The following is an 18,854-nucleotide window of genomic DNA, read 5'->3' on the forward strand; positions in this document are numbered from 1 at the left end:
TCAGTTATTTCAGGAAAAAAGTGTATCTGCTCTACTTTTCCTTCTCCTCATCATTCAAGATGCAAAAGGGAACAGGTCCTAGTTCAAGAAAGTATTTATATGTGCATTTAAGCCTCTTGCTCAGCAAAGCACTTGTGGTATGTTTATCCTAGCTGATGAAAATGCCTTCAAACAATGAATAAATAAACAAATGTTTATGGTTTTCTCTGTGTTTAAAGATGGAGGGAAGAGCACCATCTCGAGGTATTCCTTTATATCAACATCATAGAAATCCTAGTTGAAATAAATACATTTCCAAGCTGTTTCCAGGGAGTTCCTTGTATCTCCTGGTTGGTATCGTGGACTATGGCCCTCTGACTACCCTGTAGGATGAGGAGCTGCTTTGTGCTGTGTCTGAGGCAGAGATGAGTTTTTAAACTTGTATTCTGTAGCTTAGGTAGGGAATACTCCACGGGGACTTTTTTCCTACTTTCAACTAATGCGGAAAAAAAAAAAAAAGAACAAGAAGAAGCTTGAAAATATGAGGAGGATTTTTCTCACTCTTATAAAAACAAAATAAGATTATCTTACTGTTACCATTAACTGTGGAAGAATCTAGTCCCATGGCTCTGCATGTTCTTAAGTCACAAATGGTATCCCACTGTAACTTTTTTTCCCATTTTTTATGGTTGGTAGTGGAGCTTCACTGTACCTATCTTTGCAGAATCTTTAAAAATCTGCCTACGTATAAATTTTTCATAGCTTTTCTGCCATGAGAGCAGTAAGTTTTCTGCAGTAACTTCTGCACACCAGAGTACAGTATGTTTAATAAACAGTGTAATCTGCTGATGTATAATAATAGAGAAAAATAATATTTGGAGGAAATAATGAATTCAAATGATCTCTAAAAAAATAGTAATTTCAGTATCTTTAAATGTATTATCTGTTTTAAAAGATTTCCAGCTCATACCTGTCTTCATTTTCTGAGCTAAATTTATTCACCATCATAATTTCTTCTAGCATTTTTCTTTATCAGAAATGATAGCATTATTGCACTGTACAGCTGAGAGCCATATGAATCACTTTAATCGTGAACCAGTTGTATAACATGGTGCCTTGACTCTGCAAATGCAAAGCACAAAGTTCTGAGATCTTCATGAGAATAGATTGCTAATTCAGCTCCCTCCCAAGCTGCAACATTTTCCTAAGAGTTTCTATATCATATCAATCATTTGATATCATGATTTATCTCTCCCAACAAAAGTACTTCCCTGAGTAGTGTAAAGGTAGCTCTTAGATCTATCTTGAGTCTTTCAGAGTCCAAATGCTCATTATTTGTAATGCTCAAATACATAAGTTGCTGAGAGGCATATAATACTCCTTTTCAAAGTACAGTTTTAAAACAAACTCATTTTCTGTTTCCTTATCTTCACCTTTAATGCCATCTTTGTATTACTTTAACATGCAAGACTGTGTCTATGTATCTATGTGTCTATGAACTGTTTCAAGGACAGTGATTTTATTTTGTGGTATTTTTTAAAGACCTAGAAGTTTTTTTCAAGCCATGTCAAAATGTACATAAAACATTTTTAATGTCTTTCTAGAAGCAGAGTTATATCAATAGGTTCGCCTCTGGATCAAACCCAGCCTTTTATGTTTGGGAAGGGTTATCTGCATAAAGAAATACTCTGTCAGAGTGGAAGAAATATTTTAAGTCTGCCTCACTCTTAAGTAAAACAGAGTGATGGTTAGGATGTTATCGTCATTTATTTGTGGAGATCCAAGTGTATGTGTCTGATTAGTGTGCTTTGTGGCTTTCCACACTGCAAGTGTCCAACTTTGTACCTCTTGTGCTAGAAGTTTGATTAAGTTTTATATGGTACAGCTCTGGGAAAAAAAACCCCCTCATTTCAATATCTTGTCTCCTAGCCATGCATCAATATAGATAACCACAGCACAGATACCAATTACTACAAGGTTCTTCAAAGTGGAGGCAATATACCCTTTCTAACCTAATTAAGAATATAGAGAAAATGCAATATTTAGTTCTTGCTGCAAGTATATGGAATTTTTGTGTCTGTTTCTTTACTGCCAACCTTCTTGTATGTTCATGTATCTAACCAAGCCTGTTGCCATGACTTCCAGTCATGCATCTTGTTTGTTAATTCTCCCATGCTCATGCTGTGAGGAGAGCTGGGCATCTTGTGAATGTGTGTTGTAGGGCTTTTCTGCATGAGGGAAAAGGAGGGAGATAATAGCACTAACTGACCTTTGTGAAACCTGATGAAAGACTTAAATTGCTTCAAAGAAATGTATTTTTTCTTAAGTATTCAATGCCTTACACTTGTCATTATCTGTATATTTGTTGTAAAGCTATCAGTGATTGCACTTAAAAAAACCCAAGCCAACACTTTGTCATGTATTTTTCAATCTTTTTATTTAAATGTAGTATAAAATACAACCTGAAATTAAAAAAAAGAAAAATATCACTTTTCTTTACAACTCGTACTCTGAAATCATCTGTAATTGAGGTAATGAACGCATTGAAAAATGATTAAAGATTTCAAAGCTGTCTTATGTGTTTGTGTTGACAATTTTTTTTATTGTTGCTTTTTCAATGTTTTCATGCAGTAGGTGAATATACAGAAGACATTGCTGAATTTGCAAATAGCTGGGCTGTGCAAGCCTCAGATGATATAGCTTGTGTCCCTATTGCCTCAGATTTTTCCAGTCCTTGCTCGGCCGATGCAGAATCCACTGAGGTAAACTTACCATATTTTATATATATATACATAGATACATGCATATACATATAAATACACGAATTTCCTTAATCTTCACTGTCTACTGATGGTAAAAGAATCTAACAATATACACAATGTTGAAAAAACCTTAAATGCATTGAGACTTTGAAAAAGGAAAGATTCAGATCAGGGCTGTTGCTAGGGAGTCCCTGATGTTCTTCATATGTTTAGCTTAAAAGTACAAAGGCTCAGATGGATGTGCCAAGTGGCACCAGTCTGCTGGCAGAGCTCTTCATTACTGCATTAAACTTGGGTCCAGTTTCCAGTCCTGGCATCTTATAACTCATTATTTTAGCAATTGTGAAATAATGCAGAAATAGCTGCAGGTCAGCTCCTGCATTGATACAAAATACTTTTCTTTGTCATTTCACACTTTTTCATCCCAGCTGGTTTAGGACCAGCATGCAGTCAAGCAGGCCTAGGCAGAGAGGACAAATTTTAGGAAGAATAAAGAAAGAGATATAATAGTAAATTGAGACTGCACAATGCTCAAATTTTAATGGGGATATAAAGGACCTTAGACTAGGGAAACAAAGAAGAATGATGCCTGTTCAGAAAGGATTGGCTAACTTTCATTTACTGATTCTCCTTAATGCACAGGACATATTCTTCAAGTGCCAAATATTCCTACAGTTTCCTTTTCTCAGCTGTCATGAAAGCATAGATCCGTATTCTTATATTTCAAGCTGTATGAATGATCTTTGCAGGTAAGTACTGGCATTCTTGTGTATTTAATCTTGACACATGAAATGAATGCTCACTCTTTTGTGTGAGACCAGAATGAAAGAACATTGAAGGAAGTTAGGAAGAACTAAGTTCAAAATGAAAGAGATGGAGTTTCTCAGGGGGTGATTTTGTGTGGGAACAAAGGGCACAGAACCAGCCTGACAAGAAATATTTTGATTGCTAAGGGCTTACATAGATTCAAGGAAACACTAGACAAATAAGTGGAAGATAAATTCATGGAGAACCACTCGTGACAAAAGATGAGCTGCTAATCACAAAAAACCCATGAAACTTCTATCTGGAGGCCCTGAAACAGAACTGTATGAAGATGATACTAGGGAGAAATACCAACAATACTGGAGAAGCTGGACCATTTGTCAGACACAGCTGGACTGTTTTTTTATGAGTAACCACTATTGTTCAAATTAGTAGAATTTTTACAAAATGGTTCCACATACTTAAATTCAGAGTTGGCAAAAGAAATTTAACTCTCATTTGCTTTGGTGGGAGTCACACCCCCTCAGCTACTGGCATTGTAGGCAACTTGGTATTTTTTCCTTAGGTCTCCAGACTCCTGATTAGTTCTTGTCATTCAAGTTAAGATCGTACTCCAGTAATTGAATAGATAATTGAGCAACGTGCCACTTTCTTTTTAGTAAGGTTTTCAAATTAAGATGTAGTTGTCACAAATAGGAGGATATTTACCAGAGTATATAATTCTCAGAGTATCACCGGTTTAATCAAAAACATACAGAAAAGATCAAAAGACTAAACATAAGGATCACTCAGTATAATCCATTAAAACTTGTTAGTTCTATTTTTGATGAATGTTTAGTTTTCTGATTTACCATTGGGTCAAGATGGAAGAATTTATGTTTGTAGGCAAACATTGATGTTGCTCAGAAAAGAGATGTGTTGCCTCTGTATGGTCTGTTTGTAACACAGGAGTTTACTGTAACTTTTGAAGAGTAACAAAACCCAAATTTTTCAAATAGGGTATTGAATCAGTGCTGTGGTGTTAAGGAGGGTTGGATTTTTGTCAACAATCTGATGTGTGTTGATGTGAATTTTGTGAATGTTAAAAACCTTGAAGTTTCTGTGTCTCAGAACCTCATTAATTTAGGCTTATTTTGTTTATAAAAGAGACCTCTTTTCTTGTGGCTTAGTATCAGTTTATTAGGTTCTTTGTGTGGCAATAGTATAGGCCAAGTATTCTTTCTATTAAGACCCATTTAATTGGATTAGATAAGGAGAGTTGGAGAGACTGATCACTGTAACAAAGAGTATAGTGGTGTTTGATTTGATAAGAGATGTGTTGAAAGCAGAATACAAACACAGTATAACACGTTCTTAAAATGATTAATTTTGAAAGCATGATCTTGTGTGCTGAGAAGCAAATTTAGTTGATCTGTCATAAACATGCTTATAATAGAAATGTCATGTTATGACTAGTTAATTTTGGCATCAAATCTTCCACAGTGAATGATGTGAGTTGTTCGGCTTTCAGAGTAACAAAAGTTTGGTGGAATTTCACTGTATGTGACTTACATCTGAATAAAATTTGAACTTGCCTAAACATTAATGAATGTCTTTTTACTTGATTCTGGTAAAAATCCACTGTACAGCTTCTTCTGTACAGACTAAGGCAGAAATCTTGTCTTTGCCCAAGGTTGTGCTGTAAATCCCTGAGCCTGTCCATGGTATTCAGTGGATATTCTGGCTCTGAGAATTTCAGCACAACAGGAGCCGACTAATAAGGTTCTTTTCATCGAAGTTCAAGGCAATTGGAGACTTGAAATTCTTACTTGAACCAGAATGTCTTTTATCAGTGTAGGTCAGAGTTTCAACATCATGCAGGAAGGAGAGGCCTGAGATGGGGATCTTGAGACTCTTGAGTTGTCCATTGTCTTCAAGAAAAGGTCCTGTTTCTCTTTCACTATAAGCGGCACTTTTTAAAAACAATAGATTAGTGGTTTTGTTCATTGTGGTAATATTAAAATGAAATAACTTTTTGTGAGATCAAATGACAAAACCACAATGGTGTATTCAGTATAGCTTGTTACTTTTTACATTTTCCCTGTGTGCCTTTATGACCGAGTGGTGTCAGCTATGTGTGAAATATCCTGTGCCATGTCACATGGCAGGAATTGTAGATGGGATTTAAGTTCCTTGAATACTCTCTTATTTTATCATTTCAGAGTGGATGATGATGAAACATACTGCAGGGCAGTGACAGAGTACGCTAGAGCATGCTCTCACGCTGGGTCCCCGGTGCGGGACTGGAGGGATGACTTTCCTGCCTGTAGTAAGACTCTTTAATAAAGCATACTGTGTGACCTTTGAGCTATCCCATGTATTCAGTTCAAATAAGTTCATCTTGGCAACATTTGTCTCTGTAGAACTCAAACCTGATACTCAAGTTGATCAGCCAATTTCACTCTTGCTGGCAAACAATGAAGTCCATGACATGCTAGAGGAATATTTTAATTCCACTGTGGTATGGTTTAGATCCTAACAAAATTCATGTGTCTGTGGATTGCTTGAAACATCATGTGTGCTGATCATATTCTAGGACAAAGAACAAACATCTTTCAGCCTCTACTGGCCCTATAACATAATTAATGCAGTTAATCCAGCTCCTTCTTATTATCACTACCACCCATCAATTGCAGCTCAGTCTCATGCACAAGGCTTTGAACTGGCTGAGATATCAGCACATTTCCCTGTCACAAAGGCTATAACTTATTTTGGAGAGATGATATAAAGATTTGCTGAAGAAAAACTTAAATATTTATGAGAGCTTCACCATAGTTAATCAGTTAAACCTCCTCCAAAACATCCATTGTACTTGATCTGATTAACTACCTATACCAGCAGAGCTGCACAATGCTTATTTGACAGAAATGGGTTTTCTAGCATGGAAAGAGAAATTGCACTAATGTTCAATATACTGTGGGGTTTTTTTAGCTGAGAAGTGTGAAGACACGTTTGTTCACCGTGACTGTATCAGTTGTTGTCCACCAACCTGCACATTTGAAAAAGATTGTCTTGGCAGCAACCTGCACTGTTTAGATGGCTGTTACTGTCCAGATGGTAAATACTGTCAATATTATTTAAAAAAATACATGTAAACCTAGTATCCAATATTATAATGAAGTCTATATAGACTGTGCTTAAAATTAAAGCCTGAAAATTATGAATATTGTAAATTCTGCTGGAGCTGTTATCATTGTCACTGTGATTCTGTTCTTTATTCTGTGCTATTGCCTCAGCATGCAATATCAGTTAAAATATGGAGCCATTACTAATGCTTCCTGCAGTAAGATATTGCACAGATTTAGTCTCCTTTATTTGAATTATTCAAAAATCCATAGAAATTCTGCTCTGTAAAGCATGCTCTGTACAAGAAACTAAAGTTTCTGAGACCTGTACTGAATAAAAATTATTGACTGCACTGTGAACCGTCCTAGTTCTAGATGGACTAAAGATAATGAAATTTCAGAATATTTTCATTTTTGAGTCTGTGCAGTTCTACATGCTTAAGTCAGACATTTTTCATAAACCAATGATTCAGAGTGAAAACTTGTTTTAAGGGAGCTTCACTCTGAGCTCTCTGCACTCACTGGGCAACTGTTTTTGCTGGTCCTTGTTTAAGATTGATGACATCACTTTCTGGCAGATTGGAATGTTTGAGTCAGATGGGGAAGTGCAGTGATCTGGAGTTTGTTAATTTGTTTTATATCTCATTTATTAACTTCTTTCCCAATAGGTCTCATTATGGAAAATGGAACTTGTATCTCTTTGTCAAGTTGTCCTTGTATTTATCATGGAACTGCTTTTCCTGTAGGCTCAAAGATTGAACAAGAATGTAGCAACTGGTATGTGAAAGCCTGTGTGTTTCATCTCTCTGTGGCTACTGTCCATAGTTAGTTTAATATTGTAGTCACAGTTACATTTTAAATAACAGTTACCATCTATGTTTTACAGTCTGAGGCCTGTGTATCACTAAAATATACAGGTTATTCTGCGTGAATTCAAGGTATATTAATTAACTCAAAGCTACTTATTTTGCTAGAGATCAGAACACTGTTTAGTGTTTTGTGATTTTTCTTTTCAGTGTTTGTGTTGGTGGCATTTGGAACTGCACTGATCATGATTGTCCAGGTATTTGTATTTCATTACTTTTTTTTCACTTCATAACAAAAATTACAAACTTTCTGAAGACAACAGAACCATATATGACCCAAGACTTTTGGCTGCTAATTTAGGAAAGATTAGGCAGATGGATATTGACAGTAGCTGTGGGCCAGCTGGAATGAAGCTGTTAATTGCCTGACAAAACTCAGCCTGCAGTTTCCCACTTGCTTCCCTACCTCAGTGTGCTACATCCACCTCTTGTTTTCTATCTCTTGTTTATGCTCAGTATTATTTGCCACAGATGGTGTGTTTTTACTGCCTGTGCAGTACCTGGGCCAGGTATAAGGATCTCCTCACTTCTAGGTGCAACTTTAATGTACATAATAAGAAAACCATCATTCTGATGCTGTGTGCTGGATTTTCTCTCTCTTAATAGCAGTTCATGTTTGAATAATGATGCTTATCTTTAAAGATAGCATGTCTCTGTAATGAGTTACACAGAAGAACATGCAGCAGGCAGGTGGTGAAACTTCCTTGATAGTTCTGTACCACAGACAAGATTATATTATGAAGCTTCTGAAAGAGAGATTTTTTTACAAATTAAGGAGCCCTCTTTGAATGAGGCAATAAGGCTTAACAATTTCTAAGCAAGGCTTGACACTGTGGATCTGTAATGTAAAACAATTAAGATTGAGAACCACTCTCTATGTCCTGTGTGTGTTGTGTGTGGACATGGGGGGTTAATTATGACTATTTTGGTCTGGTCCTAGGAACTGAGTTGCTGTTAGTAGTGGGAGCAGGTTAGATGTGTTCCCACAGAGCACCTCTTGCAGCTAAAATGAATCTAGTTCATGTGCTCTGATGCTACCCCATGGTGTGATTGAAAGTGCAGTAAGTGGGGATGAGCTGGAGACTTGCTTCTGCTGTGCATTCCTGATTTGAACTGGAAAAAACTCCCAAAAAGTTGTGCCCTGAGGACACACTGAAACCTGCATCTTCTTCATACCTGTGGTAACAACCAATGCCATAATACCTAGAAGGATGGAGAAAGAAGCTTGTCCTCTTTCATGCTGAGTCTTGGGAAAAAAAAGAAGATTCTAGGATACTTCTGAATACTAAAGAGATAAATAAAGTAAATAAGTAAATTTTTATTTATAAAGTATCAAAGAGAAAAGTCTTTTGTATTTTTGTCAAAGGCATCTCATCTATTTAGAACCAAAAGATGCTGCACATGGATGTGTTCTTTATGAGATGGTATCTGTTGGAAATAGGTGTCTCTAGTATAATTTGTTTCTAAATGCCATTATAGCTACATAGATTAAAGTTAGCCTGGGTTATATGCTTAGAAATCAGGAGAAAGTTTTTTTTTCTCTCTCTTACATAGTTTGCAGACTAATGATACATTCTTGTGGAAGTGAACATTCTTTATCCTTTTTCTCTCAAGCTGAGTGCTCCATCACAGGCAGCTCTCATTTCACAACATTTGATGGACGTCATTTTACCTTTCTTGGGATTTGCCAGTACATTTTGGTAAAAGGCACTGGAAAAAACAAATTCACAATCACTTTACAAAAAGCACCTTGTGGACAGGTAAGCCACTTCTTTTTTTTTTTAATGTTGAAAAAACGAGTCCATCCGTATTTCAGGCAATCTTCTAGGAGTTCTACTGTAAACTACTTGGTTATGTTAAATGGAAAATATAAACTGAAACCATTTCACAGCTCTTTTTTTGTAATTGTTTTTGTTGCTACATGTTGTATTGCCCTTTGTAAAAGCTGTTGCAACTTTAGTGAGATCAATCTAAAGAGTTACTCATTTATGCATATTAAAGTTGTATAAACACCTTTAGTTATGGTACCAACAGATGTCAGGCTTTGGAAAAGCTGCTGTTGGCAACATTGTAGGTTTAATACAACACTATTTAGGCAAGACTTTTTTTTTTTTGTAGCTTTAGATTTTTATTTGATATAACATAACATATTTAATGTGTTGGAACAATGCCTTTTAGAAATCTATGAGATTAGTCACCACACATACTTGTTTGAAAATATTTTGGCAGGCATTCAAAAACAGGCTTTAGGAATAAAGGTGTTTATAAAAAGTACTTACCTGTGAGAATGGATTTAATGAGGCTGTTAGGCTCTCAGGAGAAGGGGCTTTGAGAGTGTGACTCGCAGCTGCCCATGTGCTGAGGAGAGGGATGTCTGAACTTCTCAGCAGAGAGCAATGTCCTACTACGGGACCGGCTCTCATGTCCTCCCTTCAAAAGCTTGATTATTATGAGCTGGTGCCTCTCTGCCTTTTTTGTAAGCACCTCCTTCTCCTGCATAGGTGTTGAGACAACTGTTTCTGCATTTCAGGTGGCCTCAAGCATGAAATGGTTGGTTAGGTAGCCACTGAGAAACAAGATTTCCACTGGTAATAACCCTTTGTACAACTCTAGGCACCTTGAAAAGTTTCTCGATGAAAACAGAGGGGTCCCCAGGGAGCACAAGATGCTTGGTGTCAGCTAATTCTGTGTGGGTTTTTGTATTTAGGTTCATGAATTCTGCCTGGATTGCACACTAAAATGATGTGTGTGACATAGTTTAGAGGTCACCATTTTTCAATAGTCAGATATTTATAAATTATTGTAATATAATACTGGAGAATTTTTATCCTTTTTGTCTGTTATCAGAGATCATCACTACATTTCATGGTGAGAAACACCTTCATGTGTACCAAAGTTTCTTTTTCCTGCATTGCTGCATTTGTGTTCTGATTGCAGCAGCTTGATTTAGACAGGATCCGACTCTTGCTCTACCACTGCTTAATCCATCAATGAGCAGTACCCAGGGTGGCCGTGCAAATACGGAATTTTGAACCCAGTATCAGTACCTGGGGACCTCTGCCCGCTTACTATAAGACTGCCATGATAACTAAAGTGCATTCTCCTGCCATATGGAGATTACACATAAGCAATGTTGTATTATGTTGTACATTTAATTTTGTGTGCTTTGTTTAATGCTTTGAGCCATAGTTTACAACTGATTTACCTGATGACAGTTCTGATATTTCCCTTCTGTATGATTGTCCCTCTGCCCCCGTTTGTTTGGTTCTGTTTTCCATGGTAATATTAACGTCATTGCCGGTTTCTGATGGTGAAACTTGTTTCTACTTAGAACTTTGACCACGCCTGCATTGAGTCTGTAACACTAGTTCTTGAAGATGATGTGAGGAAACAAGTAACCATCACAAGATATGGTCAAATCCAAACTGTCCCTAACCAAGTTTTTAATCTCAATGGTAAGAAGTGTATGGAGAAGAATTTTACCAGACTTAACATTCTGTCTCTTATATGCTCCAAAACTTTTTAGTAATATCGGTCTATGAAAAGGTAATTTCTTTAAACATAACTTATAAAAGAATACAATAATTTACTTCTTGGAACTTTAGTAATAATTATAGAAATTTACTTTTATTGTCTGTGAATCAGTTCTTCATTATGCCCTCATTTGTTTGCATTTCTTATCTTACAGATTACCTAGAAATTCCATTCATTTTGTTTGTGTTTAGGGGGAAGGAGGTGACAAAAAAACAGGAGGTGAAGAGACCTTGATGATAAAGTCTAGCTTGTTTAAAGCTTTTTTGACTAAATAGAATGGAATAGAATCCATGTGCTCCATGGGATTTGTATTGGTTTCACTGCTGACTTACATTGTGATTTCAGACAACTTATTTAACATTTTTGGAAAGGATAGTAAAATAAACCAGCCTTAAAAGCATGTTGTAAAATTAAGCACTGAAGGTAGAAATTACATTGCTAAATTTTGAAACTTATTTTGACCAGTTACTGGATTTTTAGTCTCTTTCTGAAAGAGTAAAGTGAGAGTAAAGTTCTTACCCAGCCTTCAACAAAACGGAATTTAGGGAGTCCTGTGCTGGTGGTTGCAGCTTTGTCTTTTCTTCATTGAATTTTTCCAGTCACAGTTCTTCTTTTGGCATTCACAGCTTTCTGTGGAAATGAGTTTCATAGCTCAGTTATGCTCTATGTTGACAGTTCTGCTTCATAATTTGATTTGTAACTCCATTTTATTTCTTTTGAACCAGTCCCTATTCACTTTCTTGCTTCTTTCCAGAGTCTGCAACAAATATAATATATGAAAAATATTTTAGTGTCACATTCTTGATAATTGTGTGTATCTAGTAAGTCTGGTCATCTAAGGACATCTTTAAGGATTTTATCTTCTTCTCTTGGTTTATGTGCCTGAGTCTGTGTGTGTGCATGCATAGAGGCTGCTTGTGAAGGTAGATCAGGTAGATCTACTTTAAGCCTCTAGCTGCAAGTAGCCCCACAATGTCTAGCAAATGAATATTGTGACTGAAATTTCTGTTTCCTCACATAATGGATTTGCTGGGAAGGAAAGCTGGGAATTTGATAGGGGCTCAGTTCACATACAGTCCAAGGAAGGAGCTGTACTGATGTCATGTCAATAGTGGTAAGACAGAACCTTCTATCCAAAGATTCAATACACCTTACAGAGATCTGTAAATTAGTGTTTTAATATCACTGGAGACTAAGAAACAAAGAGTTTTTTTTGTCGTGTCTTCTCATTGCCAGAGGCCTGCAGTTGCATTGTATTCTTCTAAAATAAAAAAACCAAAGAGAGGTGCACACATAGTTTCTAGATAACTCACAGGTACAGAAAGGTGTGAGATTCTTTTACTGTCAACAGTAGCTGGAATTCCTGATTTGTGTTGTTACTGGAAATAAGCTCAGATGGAGAATGGGTGAGGATATTTGATGGTGAGATTGTGCATAGTTTCTAATTTTATTTCTGAGTGTTCAAAATTTTTTTTTGTTTAGTGGGTAAACCAGTACAACCTGGAAGTTGTGTTTCATTGACTTTGTTTTTCTTCTTCTTTTGCTGTGTTCAGGGGCTATTGAAATTCAGAATATATCTTCTTTCTTTGTTCAACTGAAAACTAGTTTTGGTTTGAAGATACTGTTTGCTAAAGATGGAGAAAGGATCTATGTTCAAGTTGATGTCAGATGGAAGAGAAGAACATTAGGACTATGTGGAACGTACAATGGAAATTTAAGGGATGATTTTCTGTAAGTTGTGTGTTGTACATTTGTATCGTGTTTAATAACAAGTGAAAAGTTTTCTTGAACATAACAATCTGATTATTTAATTTCATTAACATGCTCAAACCATTAAAATAACCAATATAAAATGTCTTAATTAAAACGGTAGTCTCTTTTCAAAATATCAAAGTCACAAATTTAGGCATTCTAAGATGTTTTGCTAAGAAATTATAGAAAGCTACCACATTATTTGTAGAAGTTACTGGATGATATTACTTGAATGCACTTTTTTCTTTCTTGTTGCTCCCTTATCTTCAGAGCAAATACATGAGCACGGAGAAAAAGAGTGGGTGATAATAGCTGCCTCATCCTCACAAGGTTCACACTACTGCTCGATTTTCCTCCCCACATCAAGTTTTAATGTAAAAAAATGTAATTCTGAACCACAGGAATATTTGAATTAGAAGGGCACACTTTCCTTACTTTTTAACCTTATTTTCTCCAAAGCTCCTCAAGCTATAATGTCACAAAACTTGTCTGGCATTAATAAATGCTTCTGAAATACTTGGTGCAAGCCAACATCAAAATGCAAACAGCCCTGCTCTAGAACTCCAAAATTGGCTAACAGATCAAATTTTGACATTTCACTCCATTTATGTACTGGGATAAAGGCCAAATCTCCTCTAATGCATCTTCCCACTGATTCCAGACTACTTGAATTAAGCATAAGTGAAGGCAGACTTTGAGTGTAGGAGCATTTTCACATGAATTAAATATTGAGGAAAAAGTTTCACATGCCCTCTCTTCTTCTGTACCTGACAGATGGAAATTCTTTTGGCACACTGTTCAATGTGACTATGCATCTAAGCCTTTTTAATGAACTTGCATCCTCACCCATGTAGGCCCTAAGGTCAGCAGGATGCTTGCAGTGTTGATCTTTTCCTTTTCAGATCTCCAGCAGGGATGATAGAAGGGACCCCACAACTTCATGCCAATGCATGGAAGGTTTCCTCAGCGTGTTCCATGCCTATCAATATTCCTGTGGTTGATCCTTGCAACGTTAATCAGCAAAATGGTATGTTTTCACATGGGAGTCTGGAATTAGCTGTATCTTACTATTATGGGATAGTTTCTGTTTTCTCTGTGAAGAAGTTTCACATACATGTATTTCATGTATTTCAGCTCCAGGTTTAGATGTGCACTTTCTTTTCTTCTTCTTTTTTTTTTTTTTTGGCAAAGACTGTTCTTTCCATCCGTTTAGCATGTAAATTGAAGTGAGTACTTGATAAATAAAAGATAGTTGGTCATTTAGTGCTGGGTGTACTTGCTGTGAGTACTAAATTCTGATGTCTACTACACATGCAGAGTGTTAGCTGTCTATGGTCCTGTAAATTATGCCAGTTGAGAGGAAAGATGTGATGCATGTAGATTGATAAAGAAAGTACAGGAGACAGTGTTCAGGTCAAACGTCCTGTCTTTGGCTTCTTGATGCTTGTTGTTTTAAAAGTTTCTTTATCCTCCATCTATGTTCTCTGACAAAAACTGGTGCAGACAATATGAGAGCCTTGGATTTGTTCAAATTCCCAAGTAAAGATTTAGTTTTGGCTGGTTGGCATGCCTATGGCTTGTGTTGAACTTTCACTGTCTCCTTTTTGCATTGCTGTTCTTTTCAATTAATGAAGACAATGGGTAGACTGTAGTTGCCAATTCTGACAGAATGTAGTCTAATGTTTTTAATGTTTCAGACATCAGATCTCACTAAAGATGTGGGATTTATCCATATTTAGAGCCTAAATATGTTGCTGTTGAAGCAAGCCTAGAATAACAATAAACCTCTAACAATGTGGGGCATTCTAAGAGTTTTTATGCTTTCGTCATGGTCTGTCTTCTAAAGCAGTATCTCTCAGCCAGATCAGCTCAGAGCCTTTGTGCCTCACCCTCAGTTCTGTGCTGTCTCAGAGAAGGGGATGTCTGACATAAACATAAGCTGCTTAGAGCAGGAGGGTGGACTTTCTGAGGGTCCTTTCCAGCCCAAACTTCCCCATGATCCTCTAATAATCACTGTGAAAAAGCAGTGGAGAGTGAAGTGATCCACGCCATGCTACAAGCACAGGCATCTTTTCCAGGTGTGAGATGATACTGATCTGATGAAACTAAAAAAAAAAAATTATTGTTTGTTTGGTAACTTATTTTGTCAGGTTAATTTCCAGCCAAGTCAAGTTCAGTCCTTGAATCTAGTTTACTGAGAGACTCCATAAAATGTGAAAGTCTTCTGTCAATGTGTGTACATGGAAATGAACGTGGAGGTTGACGGGTAGGGGCATTCTTTTAGCAGCAAAATTGGCTTAAATATAATCCACACTACAGTGTTCCTTAGCTATTGTACCACTTGTGGTGGTAGTCTGCTTCAGTGGCTGGAGGGCTGGAGGAGGATTTGCTGCTGTTAGAAGGTGTATGGCCAACTTGGTATTTGCATGCCCTCAAGCTCTGCTTTGTAATACTTCCTGAGACCACATGCCAAAAAGTACATGACCATTGTTGATGGTAAAGCTAAATGAAATGTCAAGTAGGAAAACCATATTCCAAGCTTTGGGGACTCTTTTAATTACTCTTTTGAAATATATTATTTTGGCATTTAAATTTTCTGTCTTAGTAGAGGAAGGCATAACTTTTTTGGTATAGTTATTCTTATCGTAAGTGGAGTGTACTGTTGTGGGAGTTGCTTGTAATATCTATTTTAAACTATAGAATTTTATAGAATGATATTGAATGCAAGGTTTTATTGCACAGCTGGCTATGTTTGGTTTTAATATTCCATGCTATTCATTTGACTAACTGTTATATTAAAATGGATCTGGCTAAAACAATGTCACCTTCTCTTAGCTGGGTACGCATCTCACTGTGATATCATCAACCAAGACATTTTTGCTCCCTGCCATGCGTACATCAGTCCAGGGTTATACTACCAGCTCTGCCGCTTTGATGCGTGCAAATGTGGAAGCAGCTGTTTGTGCAACGCTTTGGCGCACTATGCTTATGTCTGCGGCAAGCACGGCGTCATCGTTGACTTCAGATCTCACATCTCTTACTGTGGTGAGTAACATCTCCACGATGGAATATCTTTTAGAAATGTGTAAAAGTCTAAAAATTTCATTCACTCCACAAAATACAGGGTTTGGCTTTTTCCTGGAAACTAGTATTGCACCAATGATGTACTAGGGGAGAATGATAATAGCCTTTACATAAGGCACCTGAGCTGGGGCCCCTGACCTGCCGCCCCTGACCTGCCTCACAGGGAGTCCCTGCCCTTTCTGTTGGTCACAGAGAGAAATGGAATTCCTTCTTTGAACTCCTAAGTCATATGGAAGCCCCTACTAGGATAAAGTAGTCAGGGAGTGGCAGGAGTGGAGCCATTCCATAAAGAGCTTGGCTGCCAGGAGCTCTCTAGGGTGGGCAGAGCAGGGTGAGCAGTGATCTGACAAGTAGGATACCATAATGATTTAAAACAAGGCATTTCACAGAATCTTAAAGTATCCTGAGCTGGAAGGAACTCACAAGGGTTATTCAAGTCCAACTCCTGTATTTCTGTTTCTAAGCCATATAGCAATGCCTCAGCCTTAGCTGGACCATTCTTTCTCTCTTGGATGCCTGAATTATTAGATAGATGCCCAATTTAACACATAGAAAGAATAGATAGTTACTGTTTACAAAACGGACTATTCCAGTCAAAGAATTATTTTAACAAAAACCCACCCGAATCTAAACCTGTCTAACTTAAGAAATTGGTAAAACAGCATGTTTTTCTCATGCTTTTCAACTAAACCCAGTGGAACAAGAGACCACTTTGATTTGCTTCTTTTGAACTTACATGATATACTGCTTTTTTTTTTTATTTTTCACATTTTAAGACTATGCTGTTCTCCCTTCTTTCTCCCTCTCTTTCCTCCAGCTGTGATGTGTCATAGTGGTATGCTTTATCATCAGTGCTCTTCTTTTTGTAAACATTCCTGTGCTTCACTTTCTATGGCAAATATCTGTGCTGATGACTGTGCAGAAGGATGTAATTGTCCTGATGGGAAGTATTTTGAAGAGTCGGTCAACTTTTGTGTATCAATGTAAGTAATAAAAAAATAGAATATATGTATGGGCATATTTTCTTCTTTCCAGCAAGATTTAAAATAGCTTTTCTGCTATTTCCCTTAAGATGTAGACTGCCTAGAGAAGATAACAAACAATATGTGAAGATTTCATATTCTTTCTTACTAATCCATAGTGGGGCCTCATCCGTTACTGTGTGTACACACATACACTGCACTTCAGAGCAGATATGTCAAACTGCTTTAGAGAAGGATAATGAATTTTTTAAAATTCATGGGATAGCATTTTCATGTGAAAACCTTGTTAGTAACACTTAAAAAAATGAGAAGGAATCTATAAAGCAGCAATCTACAAAGTAAGGGATAGTATGGAAAGAGCAGCTAGAAGTGTCTTTTTTCTGTCTCACAATACAAACCTCTTCAGTTTAATGGGAGGAAATGTTCAATGAGAGGAAATAGTTTTTGTATGGTGCATATCAAAATTTTACAGCTTATCACCATGGGTAGTTACAGAGTTATTTCTGTTCATTGCAAAATATATTTTGGAAAGATCAGTAAAGTTCATACTGTAGGGATAAAGACTGTTTCAAATTATTCAAGAGTGTAAACTAGCTTCTTACTCGCATATTTTTGCATGGTTTCTAGGTAATTCTGTTGCTGCTTCTAACCCATCTGGCTCTTGTCACAGACAGAGTTAGTGGATTTTGTATAATAACTGCTCTATCTCGTGATTTTAGCAACACTTTAAGCGGGAACTGCATGTTGCCATTCTACTCCCATAACTGAGAAGAAGTCCTTTCTATTAGAATAATGCACAGAAACAGCAAATTAAAAGTAGAGAGATTGAGGAAAATCCTGGCTTTGCTGAAGATCATATGAATTTTGCCACTGACTTCAATACAGTCTGACTGTCATCTTTAAGTTTTTGTCTTTCAAAGAATACTGTACATATAAGGACTGAGTTAATGAATAATTATATGTTATATATTATAATGTGATAAGTCCTGCTTATCATAATAACTTGATAAATTAATGGCCCTTAAATCCCATTTCATCTTGCTTTTGTATCTAAATGCATGAATATTCTTTTAACAGATCTGGCTGTCATTGTCATTACAAAGGCAAAGCCCTCCAGCCTGGAGAAATCCTTCCTACGCCAACAGGCTCCTGGTAGGTTTGAGTGCCAAGAGTTTTATTTTTCTTGTGTCTCACTTTGGACGCTACTTTAAGTGGTTTGAGAATTGTTTTCATGTAGATTGAAAGTTTATTGTATCAAGATTTTTTTGCACACTTAGTAAAAGGGAGTCTAGTATAAACTGGACGACGCACCTGATTATTTTAACAAAGTACCTGGAAAATTCTGCAAGCCACGGTGGATAAGGCTTTGTGTTATACTGCCTGCATCCTAAATCACCTGGCCCTCCATTCTCATGGGGGTTGACATATTCAGCTTTTTTTTTTTATTTTGCTGGAAGTTAGGAAATTATGTAGTACATAAACTGCGAATTTAGGCCCTTACTACAGATCAACAGTTAGGAAATACCAACAAAATATTGAGCAGCACTCAAGCTTTTGGATTTTAATCCACTTTCTCTTCCTGATTTCTGTTTAAATTAGGTTGAATTGTATAACCTTTTTTAACATGGTGACTACAAAACATTTTTTCCTTGAATAAACATGGGTTTCCTTTTCTTTTCTAGTCAATGTTTGAATGGAACAGTAAAATGTATTGAAGCCACTACAGAAAACATAGGTAATTTACAGTCTTGTCCCATATAAAAGTTGCACAAATAGAGAATTTGATATTGAATAGTACTTTGGTTTTCTCCTCATATGTATTTAAAATATGAGATACTTTACATCACAATGTGTTTAAAATAGGAGGTTAGGAGCATAAATAGTCTTGGGGTTTTTCCCTCTTTTTCTGTAGCACAAATTGTACTACTTAGCCACCTGGGAAATTAAAAGAAATAAATGATTGCATGTGACATCTAGGTCTGTGTTCTCATGGGAATACCTATAATTAGGCTTACTATCCATGTT

At 36.7% G+C, this 18,854-nt stretch overlaps 1 protein-coding gene across 1 annotated transcript in view; it reads left to right on the forward strand.

Annotated features, from left to right (window-relative positions):
* OTOGL (otogelin like) overlaps positions 1-18,854 on the forward strand; it is a 95,046-nt gene that overhangs the window by 11,461 nt on the left and 64,731 nt on the right. The window contains exons 9-22 of the mRNA XM_068999633.1: positions 2,611-2,741; positions 3,384-3,490; positions 5,708-5,814; positions 6,477-6,602; positions 7,279-7,387; positions 7,627-7,673; positions 9,091-9,236; positions 10,808-10,931; positions 12,564-12,741; positions 13,665-13,789; positions 15,598-15,807; positions 16,664-16,829; positions 17,907-17,981; positions 18,512-18,564. Of these exons, the coding sequence (XP_068855734.1) occupies positions 2,611-2,741; positions 3,384-3,490; positions 5,708-5,814; positions 6,477-6,602; positions 7,279-7,387; positions 7,627-7,673; positions 9,091-9,236; positions 10,808-10,931; positions 12,564-12,741; positions 13,665-13,789; positions 15,598-15,807; positions 16,664-16,829; positions 17,907-17,981; positions 18,512-18,564 (1,704 nt within the window). The remainder of the gene's footprint in view (positions 1-2,610; positions 2,742-3,383; positions 3,491-5,707; positions 5,815-6,476; positions 6,603-7,278; positions 7,388-7,626; positions 7,674-9,090; positions 9,237-10,807; positions 10,932-12,563; positions 12,742-13,664; positions 13,790-15,597; positions 15,808-16,663; positions 16,830-17,906; positions 17,982-18,511; positions 18,565-18,854) is intronic.

Source organism: Aphelocoma coerulescens, chromosome 1A, assembly GCF_041296385.1.
Source record: "Aphelocoma coerulescens isolate FSJ_1873_10779 chromosome 1A, UR_Acoe_1.0, whole genome shotgun sequence".
Taxonomy (NCBI): domain Eukaryota; kingdom Metazoa; phylum Chordata; class Aves; order Passeriformes; family Corvidae; genus Aphelocoma; species Aphelocoma coerulescens.